This window comes from Babylonia areolata, chromosome 9 (assembly GCF_041734735.1).
Source record: "Babylonia areolata isolate BAREFJ2019XMU chromosome 9, ASM4173473v1, whole genome shotgun sequence".
In the NCBI taxonomy this organism is placed as follows: Eukaryota; Metazoa; Mollusca; class Gastropoda; order Neogastropoda; family Buccinidae; genus Babylonia; species Babylonia areolata.
In genome coordinates this window covers 1,499,252-1,510,589 of record NC_134884.1, presented here as the reverse complement: position 1 = coordinate 1,510,589, position 11,338 = coordinate 1,499,252, and the positions used below count along the sequence as shown (strand labels likewise).

Sequence of the window (11,338 nt, the reverse complement as noted above, 5' to 3'; positions counted from 1 at the left end):
CTTAGCTTCAAAACGATAGGAAACTCGAATATGATCATCCGATTATTTTTCTCAGGATACCTGTTCGAAAAAATAGGCATGCTTATCACCATTTTGTTAACACGTGCATTCTGTGTATTTAATGTTCTGCGCGTGCATACATACGATGGAGCGTATGTTGACCACAAAGGGAGATCGGGGAAAAAAAATCACCACCATTTATTCACCAGGCACAGCCGGATTCAAACTCTGGACCCTCAGATAGGTATAAGGTCGGTGGCCAATGACATCAGTAATCAGTAGGCTATCGCGCTGTATGTGATGTGTGTGTGAGAGAGAGAGAGGGGGGGGGGGGGGTTGGGCGTGGATGCTGGATCAGTTCCACCTCCGACCTGCGCTGTGCCTGATGCCAATCACTGGAAGACACGTCCTCCGTTGTGGAAACTCCTGATAGTGGGAAGGTCAGATGGTCTGGCCACGTCCTGACAATGCACCGGTTCCAAGACAGGCATCTTCCATACTAAAACAGAAAGTTCGCAAGAATCTAACAGTATTTCTTCTTTTTCTTCTCCCTCAACTCTGCGACGAATGCTAGCTTGGGGCGCCGCACAGAAGAACTGTTGACCACATTCCTCCAGGTCTGTGGGTTGTGTGTCAAAAGCCTGGTTCTCTGCACATGGTTTTCCTGTCCACTCCGCTGTGTTGTCTGTCCATCGGTTTTCCTGTCTTCCTTCTCCGTCTCTCATTGTTCTGGCAAGGCAACTGGATCTCTGTCTGTCTGTCTGTCTGTCTCTCTCTCTCTCTCTCTCTCTGCTGTTAAGCAGAATGTTGCTTTGCACTTAAGGGGATTTAAGAATTAACACCTGTCACCCCCTTGTCAATAGACCCTTACAGGTAATGACAATAAAATGTCAAAACGTCTCTCTCTCTCTCTCTCTCTCTCTCTCTCTCTCTCTCTCTCTCTCTCTCTCTCTGTGTCTCTCCCCCATATTGTTCAATCTACCATTGGCCGTCTTCTGTTGATACCACGGCTGATATAACAAAAGTAAGGAAGAAAATGTAGTGAAAAATAAGTAAACAAATGTCAAAAGAGTCGCAGCAACTCATTGCTGAAAGTGGCCGCGATGTAATTCTTGTATTGACATCGCGCTTACTTGCGGTAATTCTCAGCCTATCTGGTGGTGTCTTTTCCCCTGTCCCCTTTCAGTGGCATCAGTATCCCCAGCTGATCATGCCCCCCTCGTGCGTAGCCATGGTTAAACCCCTTCTCTCCAAGTCCAAGCAGAGCACAGGTACGCTGTCTTTAGGACTCTCACAAGAAGAGGTCGTCACTGCTGGCTTGGTTCATTATCGAAAGTGATCACGATGTGTTTTGTACATGATAGAACGTTTACTTTCGGTAATTATCAGCCCATCTTTGTGGGAATTGGGTGTGTGTGTGGGGGGGGGGAGAGGTGCGGCCGGGGGGGGAGTTAACTCCCTTTCAAGGGCATTATCTCGACGGATCATCCTCGCTCCCCTATGCGTAGCCACGGCTAAGGTCGTTTTCTTGCAGTCTTAGCGGACTTCAGGGCCCGGATTGGTCGCATCAGTCACCCTCGGACCTACATCCACCGATCTTCCATCTGATTTCTTTTTTAAGTTATGGTCATCCTCGAATCCGAAGGACGAACATCAAGCAGACCACAGGTACAACTATCGTTGTCAGACTGCTACTTGTTGGGGTCCCCCCCCCCCGCCCCCCCTCCATGCCCATGCATGCTTTCAAGCTGTTGGAAAGTGTACTGGCATGTTTTGTGTGTGCTATGCTTTTACAATGTTGTTTTATGTAAAACGTTGTTTTAATGTTGTATTACCTCATGCTTTCTTGTCAATCACAAGCCAGTTTTCCTAAAACTTTTATGAGGATATCAAACTGATTTGATTGATTGAAAAAGCAACGGCCTTAAGTAGTGTTCATATCTCTTGAGGGCAGCAACATATAAACAGTCATGTACTTGTGTGTTGCTTAATTAATATCCAACTCCCGCTGCCCACTTTAGATTTCCATTTTCTAATATTTTGGTTTTGTCCTTAGAGGGTGTGGAGTGATGGCCTAGAGGTAACGCGTCCGCCTAGGAAGCGAGAGAATCTGAGTGCGCTGGTTCGAATCACGGCTCAGCCGCCGATATTTTATCCCCCTCCACTATATCTTGAGTGGTGGTCTGGATGCTAGTCATTCGGATGAGACGATAAACAGAGATCCCGTGTGCAGCACGCACTTAGTGTACGTAAAAGAACCCACGGCAACAAAAGGGTTGTTCCTGGCAAAATTCTGTTGAAAAATCCACTTCGATAGGAAAAACAATACCGGCGTGTGTCAGTTTTAGGTGCTGATTAGCTTAAAGAAACAGTGTGTATTACGATACCGGCGTGTGTGTTTTAGGTGCTGATTAGCTTAAAGAAACAGTGTGTATTACGATACCGGGGTGTTTGTTTTAGGTGCTGATTAGCTTAAAGAAACAGTGTGTATTACGATACCGGCGTGTTTGTTTTAGGTGCTGATTAGCTCAAAGAAACAGTGTGTATCACGATACCGGCGTGTTTGTTTTAGGTGCTGATTAGCTCAAAGAAACAGTGTGTATCACGAACTATTTTTGTTGACACTCTTTGGGGACTCTGTATCAGAACATGGCGATGGCGGCATTCAACCTTACCGACACTCTCCCGAGACTCAACGAGACGATGCTAGTCTCGAACGGTTCCTACCCTGAACAGATGGCGACCAACAGTGCAGGATGTGTGGAACTGTCACCAGCCAGCTTGAATCCCTGTGACCACCCGGACAGTCTGGTGTCCAAGGCAACACGGCAGCTGGTGGAGGATGTGGTGTATGTGGGGCTGCTGCCCGTGCTGACGGGGGTCGGAGCGGTGCTCAACGCTGTCAACATGGCAGTTTTTGTCGCCCAAGGCTTGGCGGACCGCGTCCACTTCTGTCTGTTCAGGTCAACCACGTGGTCAATTCTCTGTCGTTGTCTCTGTTTGTCTGTGGGTCAACCACGTGGTCAATTCTCTGTCGTTGTCTCTGTTTGTCTGTGGGTCAACCACGTGGTCAAGTCTCTGTCGTTGTCTCTGTTTGTCTGTGGGTCAACCACGTGGTCAAGTCTCTGTCGTTGTCTCTGTTTGTCTGTGGGTCAACCACGTTGTAAAGTCTCTGTCGTTGCATCTGTTTGTCTGTGGGTCAACCACGTGGTCAAGTCTCTGTCGTTGTATCTGTTTGTCTGTGGGTCAACCACGTGGTCAAGTATCTGTCGTTGTCTCTGTTTGTCTGTGGGTCAACCACGTTGTAAAGTCTCTGTCGTTGTCTCTGTTTGTCTGTGGGTCAACCACGTGGTAAAGTCTCTGTCGTTGTCTCTGTTTGTCTGTGGGTCAACCACGTGGTCAAGTCTCTGTCGTTGTATCTGTTTGTCTGTGGGTCAACCACGTGGTAAAGTATCTGTCGTTGTCTCTGTTTGTCTGTGGGTCAACCACGTGGTAAAGTCTCTGTCGTTGTCTCTGTTTGTCTGTGGGTCAACCACGTGGTCAAGTCTCTGTCGTTGCATCTGTTTGTGGGTCAACCACGTGGTCAAGTCTCTGTCGTTGCATCTGTTTGCACTCGGCTTATATCACAGATTGACATAAGTTTTATATTTGGGCCAACAGCAAAGTGAGAGCTGTATTATCAATGGTTTCTCCAGTCAATGGGAAATCATTTACAGCTTAGTCTTTTGTGAAGGACTATGACTCTCAAACTAGGAGGCAAAATTGCACTGGTTCTTAGTGCTGCAGCCTTGTGGGCTAGTTGGCCTTTGGGAACCATCCCAACGCCGACTGTCCTAAAACCCTCTTGGCCGAGAGAGTGGGGATGTAACTTGGGCAAGACACTCTCCACTATAATCAAATTCTAGCCCAAATAGTCAGAACAGCAGCTGCCTCCTCTGCTGTTCTGATGGTCATAGTCGGACACGACTGACTATCATATATATATATATTTCTTCTTCTTTTTTCCCCCCTGGTTCAATGTGTTTTACATTAATGCCAGCTTGGTCATCAACTCAGTGTGGCTGCGATCTTGCAAATGCCTTGACAAGAATACAGAAGAAAACAGCCACACTCTGACTTGACAAGCACTGACTTGTCTGTGACATTCTCTTTTGAGGGCTATCTTGTAGACAGGTCTGTATGTTTAAGAATTAGGTGAATTTTCACTTCAGATTTTGTGTATGTTAGTTTCAGTTTCAGTAGCTCAAGGAGGCGTCACTGCGTTCGGACAAATCCATATACGCCACACCACATCTGCCAAGCAGATGCCTGACCAGCAGCGTAACCCAACGAAAAATGTGTGACCCCGACGTGATTCGAACACGCAACCTTCTGATCTGGAGTCAGACGCGCTACCGTTGCGCCACGAAGTCACGATAAAGGATAAAAATGTTTGAAGTTGATAACAAGTTCAAAGAAAGCATATTCCAGTCGGCAGAACCTGAATAGGGCGGGCGGGTGTATGCAGCTGGTTACTTTTGTTGAAGTCTGTATGTCTTCCCCCCCCCCTCTCTCTCTCTCTCTCTCTCTCTCTCTCTCTCTCTCTCTCTTTCGCTCATCAAAATTGTTTTATCGTCAAAATCAGTCTTTGCATCTCACTCTGCTCTTTTCTTGCTGATTACCTGACATAGGATGTCTGGTTTTAAAGGCCGTTTTCAATGATTTTGGCATCATTAATTTTGGCGATTTGCCTCTCTTGCACCATGTCAAAGCTGCGCCTTAGTTGTGCTTTAGAGAAAACGAAACATTATGTGTCTTTGACTGACTAGCATGTGTGTGAATGAATAGTGGTATTATAATGAATAACATTTTGTCTCCTTGATTGAGTGGTGTATTTGTGAACGATTGATAGTTTTACCATGGATTGACTGGTGAATGTGTGAACGATTGGTGGTTTTACCATGGATTGACTGGTGAATGTGTGAACGATTGATGGTTTTACCATGGATTGACTGGTGAATGTGTGAACGATTGATGGTTTTACCATGGATTGACTGGTGAATGTGTGAACGATTGGTGGTTTTACCATGGATTGACTGGTGAATGTGTGAACGATTGATGGTTTTACCATGGATTGACTGGTGAATGTGTGAACGATTGATGGTTTTACCATGGATTGACTGGTGAATGTGTGAACGATTGGTGGTTTTACCATGGATTGACTGGTGAATGTATGAACAAATGATGGTTTTACCATGGACTGACTGGTGAATGTATGAACAAATGATGGTTTTACCATGGACTGACTGGTGAATGTATGAACAAATGATGGTTTGACAATGGATGCTTGTTCATCCCCAGCTTATCCCTGGTAGACTTTCTAGTCCTGACGTCACTCTACGTTCGCTACCTGAACCGAACCCTAGCATACGTCATCAGTCCCTCCTGGGCGTATGACGTGTGGATGACGTCACTGGTTCGCTATCGCCTGATCCTCGTCCATTCTGGCTTTCAGCTGGTGTCCAACTTTATCTCCATCGTCGTCGCCGTGGACAGGTGTGTGTGTGTCAGGTGGCCTCTGAGTGCTGCACGTGTGCTCAGTACCCGTGTCACTGGCACTGTCCTCGTCATCTTCAGCATTCTTGTCATGGCGGGTGAGTAAGATAAGACGACAGTACAGTACAGGACACTACGGGACAGTACACTACGGGACAGGACAGGACAGGACCATAAGATTATTTTCAGGCAAAAAAACAACAACTAAGGCCTGCATCTGATCCGTTGATCAGTCCACTACACTGTCTTAACTGTCATTGTAACCCATGTGATCTTTTGATCGTGAACTGATTGCGACACCCGCTGGAGAGAGCGGTGAGCGCGGCACTAAATGATAACATTTCAACAGTAAGCTGAGTGCCCCAAAGCAGCGTCCAGTCTGTTCCTGGAACTGTCTGGTGCTGGGGTCTTAACAACGGCGCTTTGCACCTGAATTCCAATAGAGCCCAGACTATCGTTACTAACAAACACCTTTCTCAACCTTCTCTTCTGGAATTCGGAGTCCCCCAGGGATGCTCTTCATTTTGTACACAAAGCCACTTGCTACCATCACAGCTCAGCACAACGTCCAAAGCCAATCTTTTGCCTCATGTGCACCTGACCAGATCAATAACACCACTAACAACATTCAAGAATGCATCACTGACATCAAGCATTGGATGACAGCAAATAAACTAAAACAAAATGATGACAAGACTGAAGTCCTCCTGATTCACTCACAGAACAAACCATTACCTGACTCTGCTCCCTCCTCTATGTCTGTTGGTAACACAAACATTCAGTTCTCATTTGCTGCAAGAAACCTAGGGGTAACTTTTTCTGACACTCTGTCCATGGAAAAACACGTGCCCAACATCTGTCGCTCTGCTTACCATGAACTCAGGAAAATCAGTAGCATTCGCCATCTTCTCACTTGTGATGCAACCAAAACTCTCGTCTGTTCTCTCGTTCTGTCTAAATGTGATTACTGTAAATCCTTACTCTCTGCCATTCCTCAGTACCTCCTAGACAAACTTCAAAAGGTTCAAAATTCAACAGCACGACTGATCTTTAGAGTCAGAAAACATGAACACGTACAGCCACTCCTTCAACAACTTCACTGGCTCCCAATCTCTGCAAGAATACAACATAAAACATCCACTTTTTGCTTCAACTCTCTCACTGATCCCTGCTTTCCTGTCTATCTTTCTGATCTCCTTCATGTCTATACCCCTGCCAGACAACTCTGCTCTTTTTCAGACAATAGAACCTTTACTGTTCCTCGAAGCAAAACAAAGACTTATGGCAAGCGATCTTTTTCTCACTTTGCGACAACTGTTTGGAACCAGCTTCCACTCACAACTCGTTACTCTGAAACCCCCTCACAGTTTAAAACTGCCCTGAAGACACACCTGTTCAGACAGTCATACAATGTTGTATGAAAAAAAATAGAGGTGTGTGGTTGTGGTGTGTGTGTGGGGATGGGGGGGGGGACGGCAGAGGGAGGGGGCGAGGGGGGAGAGGTGGTGGCGGGTGTTTGCACGCCCACACGCGCGAGCTTGTGTCTGTGTGTTGCGTGTGTACGGGTGGGTGAGTTGGTACGTGTGTGTGTGTGTGTGTGTGTGTGTGCGCGCGTGTGTGTGTGTGCGTGCGTGCGTGTATGTGTGTGTGTGTGTGTGTGTGTGTGTGTGTGTGTGTGTGTGTGTGTGTTTTCTAATGTATAAATATGTATGTGAGAGATTCTTAACACGAACTGTTTTATGAAGTAATGTTGTAGTTTGTTTACTCAGTTGTTCATCTGTTGTGCTTTTGTTGTTGTTGATGAGTGGTGTGTGTGTGTGTGTGTGTGTGTGTGTGTGTGTGTGTGTGTGTGTGTGTGTGTGTGTGTGCTAGTGTATGTGGGCGGGGTGGAGGTGTGAGTGTTTTTACAATACGTACATTTTTACATTTTCAGGTTTAATTTCATAAATGTAATAATGTACATACGTTTTTACTAGAAATGTTTGATGAATATTGCTTTATCATGCAATGTTGTAGCCTGTGTGTTTTAATTGTTTGTCATTCGTGTGTGTGTGTGTGTGTGTGTGTGTGTGTGTGTGTGTGTGTGTGAACATTTATTTCATCTTTCTAGTTTTGATCTCTGTGTGTTATGTGGGGTGTTTCTTCAGGGAAATGCTTAGCAGGAACTTTTTTTTTCGTTTTTTTATATAATATCGTAGTAGTTTGCATTATTTGATTGTTGATCTGTGTTCGTATGTGTATATTGTGCCTGTACGTGCCTGTATGTGTGTGTGTCATTGAGTGAGTGCGTGAGTAGTGTGTCTGGGTATGCGGCTTGTGTTTGTTGGTGCATGCGTGCGTGTGTGCGTGCGTGCGCACGTACGCGCGTGCGTGTGTTTGTGAGTGTGTGTGTGCGCGCGCGCACGTTGTGTGTTTTTTATGTATTTATGTATCAACGTATATATGTATGCTCATACGTGCTTGTGTTCTTTCAATTTCAATTGTCTACTTTTTTGTTGTTACCATTATTTCGTTTTTATCTTCTTTTTTTATATACCTGTTGCATTTCTCGATTTAATCAACTGACATGACCTCTTTTAATTGTTCTCTCTTACCTATGTTTCAAATTATATGCATATGTTTGTGTGGGGATGTTTGAGTGAATGTTTTTAGTGCTATTGTAAAGCGTATAGAGTTTCAAGAATATGCGCTATAGCAAGAAGTCTTAATAAATAAATAAATAAATAAATTCCAGGAGTCGACAGGAGGACTGGGAAAATAGGGGGACGTCAAACACAACTTGTGTTTTTAACTGTCATCTCGTGTGAAGAATGTTCCCTTCTCCCTTCCACTGTCCTTCGTTTCGAAAGGCATTCACTGTTTGTCCAACATCAGTGACGGGCGCAATAGCCGAGTGGTTAAAGCGTTGGACTGTCAACCTGAGGGTCCCGGGTTCGAATCACGGTGACGGCGCCTGGTGGGTAAAGGGTGGAGATTTTTACGATCTCCCAGGTCAACATATGTGCAGACCTGCTAGCGCCTGAACCCCCTTCGTGTGTATATGCAAGCAGAAGATCAAATACGCACGTTAAAGATCCTGTAATCCATGTCAGCGTTCGGTGGGTTATGGAAACAAGAACATACCCAGCATGCACACCCCCGAAAACGGAGTATGGCTGCCTACATGGCGGGGTAAAAACGGTCATACACGTAAAAGCCCACTCGTGTGCATACGAGTGAACGCAGAAGAAGAAGTCCAACATCAGTCCATCCTCAGTTCCTGGATAACCCCACAACTGCCAGATGTCCAGCGTCCTCCATGAAATATCACCACGAAACAGTCCGTCCTTTCTTACTTGGCAAGGTCTGCGGAGAATTCAAGTCCTTGGGCAGAGTCACCTGAGAGACTGGAACCTGAATCTTACCCCCAGAATATTCTCAACAAACTGGGCAATCAGCATTCCCTTAACCACACTTCTTTACCCAGTTGGTTATTCCTACGTTTTATTTTTGTGCAAAAATTAATGACTGTGTTTGTAAAGCACTCAGAGTTTGGTCTCTGACCGAAGGTAGGCGCTATATAAGTATCCATATCATCATCATCATCATCATCATCATCATCATCAAGCAGGCACCGTGGTAGACTCGGCTGGGCGTTGGACGTCTGGTTCAGTGTTCACTATGGATTAGCGTTCGAGTCCCGTTTCAGCCTGGCGTTGTGCCCTTGAGAAAGGCACTTTACTCCGGTTTCCCTCACTCCGCCCAGGTGTGAATGGGTCCCTTCTTTGGTCGGGGAAAGTTCAAATCGGCTGGACTGAGGAGACGATTAGGCCCTGCATTCCTCTGCAGATCCCTAGACAGGGTGGGTTATCATTGATTCACTGCCCCGAAGGCCGTAAAGTCCATTGGAACCTTAGTCCTTTTTTCATTGTCATAGGAGGATATCCTCTCCTGCAGGCTGCTTTCTGTGCGGTCAGGTGTCAGTGGGTCCTCTGAGGGCGGAGGATAGTTGCTTGCCTCAGAAAGCGGCAGTCAAACACTGTTCCCACCTTGAGGAGGACCTGGATAATAATGTCGATGGCCGGTGCAGCAGGAGAAATAGACCTGCCGAAAAAAACAAAAACAAAACAAAACAACAGTAACAACAAAAATAAAACTCTCCATGTTTTGTGTGTGTTTTCTTGGGGGGAAAAAAACACGTCTGCACCACCACATACATGTCTGATTTTGTTTCTGATGGAAAATCTGTACCACCACACCAATATCAACTTCTGTTTCTGATGGAAAATCTGTACCACCACACCAATATCAACTTCTGTTTCTGATGGAAAATCTGTACCACCACATCCATATCATCTTCTGTTTCTGATGGAAAATCTGTACCACCACACCAATATCAACTTCTGTTTCTGATGGAAAATCTGTACCACCACACCAATATCAACTTCTGTTTCTGATGGAAAATCTGTACCACCACATCAATATTAACTTCTGTTTCTGATGGAAAATCTGTACTACAACACCAATATCAACTTCTGTTTCTGATGGAAAATCTGTACCACCACACCAATATCAACTTCTGTTTCTGATGGAAAATCTGTACCACAACACCAATATCAACTTCTGTTTCTGATGGAAAATCTGTACCACCACACCAATATCAACTTCTGTTTCTGATGGAAAATCTATACCACCACATCCATATCATCTTCTGTTTTTGATGGAAAATCTGTACCACCACATCCATATCATCTCAGTTTTGTGTCTGTGGAACATTTGGACCACCACATCCATATCAACTTTTGTTTCTGATGAAAACTGCACTGCCACATCCGTCCGTATCAGGCCAAGTTTCGTCTCTGATGAGAAATCTGCACTGCCGCTTCCATAACAACGTCTTTTTTTCTTGTCTTTTTTTTTCTTTCTTTTTGTTCTTTTTTTCTTTTTTTTTCTTTCTTTAAAAAAAATATATATTTGTCTATAATATTATCCTTTTTGTTTGTTTGTTTGTCTTTTTCTCTGACAGGTCTTCAGTTCGTAGCGTTCAAATACGACGTGACCTGTGCCGTCATCAGAGGCCAGGCGGAGCCCTTTCCTTACATCCTGCCCTCCACCCTGTACAGACAGCACCCCATGCTCATGGAGATACTAGACACCCTCATCTTCTCCTCACTCGTCCCCGCCCTCTCCCTCCTCATCACCATCGTCGCCACCACCATCACCGTCGTCACACTGAGACGCGCTGCCGCGTGGAGAGGTCGGACCAGGGGTCGTGGTGCTGGCGGTGACGTCATCGACCCGAAGGAAAAGGCTCTGACGTACATGCTCGTCGTCATCTCCTGCGTCTACGTCGTTTGCGTGGGCCCCCGGGTGGTGAGGACCGTCTGTCGTTTCATTTTCCCCGAGTTCCGCGCGTGGGGAAGGCTGTGTGGGCTGATGCTGGTGACTGGGGCGTTGATGAACGCCCTGCTGGCCCTCAACTCCACCATCAACTTCTTCATCTACTACGTCATGGGCTCGCGCTTCAGGGACACCTTGCGTCATCTGATGACTCGCTTCCGGCCCAAGCGGCAGAACTCTTGCCTGGTCACAGTCCCGACTAAAAGTCTGGGAAAGGATTAAAACAACAGTTGATGACTGACGAACTGTTCCGCTTTCGTGCGAGGCCCCAGTCACACTTCACAGAGTTTGGGGAGAAGAAGTTTCTCTACTCTGTGTGTGTGTATGTGTGTGTGTGTGCGTGTACACAGAAAGAGAGAGAGATGGGGGGGGAAGGGGGGGGTCCAGTTCAGCTCGCCCATTTAACTCATTGCCACACACCCAC

The 11,338-nt window shown here is 45.9% G+C and overlaps 1 protein-coding gene and 1 non-coding gene across 2 annotated transcripts; one reads left to right on the top strand and one right to left on the bottom strand.

Annotated features, from left to right (window-relative positions):
• The first annotated feature begins 2,649 nt into the window (after window positions 1-2,649).
• On the top strand, window positions 2,650-11,136 carry LOC143285921 (uncharacterized). Its single transcript, XM_076593371.1, has 3 exons — window positions 2,650-2,963; window positions 5,341-5,633; window positions 10,541-11,136. The coding sequence occupies exons 1-3, from the start codon at window positions 2,650-2,652 to the stop codon at window positions 11,134-11,136; spliced, it is 1,203 nt and encodes a 400-aa protein (XP_076449486.1).
• Window positions 4,341-4,412, bottom strand: Trnaw-cca (transfer RNA tryptophan (anticodon CCA)). The gene has a single exon. It is a non-coding gene; the product is annotated as a tRNA-Trp (tRNA).
• Window positions 11,137-11,338: the final 202 nt, after the last annotated feature.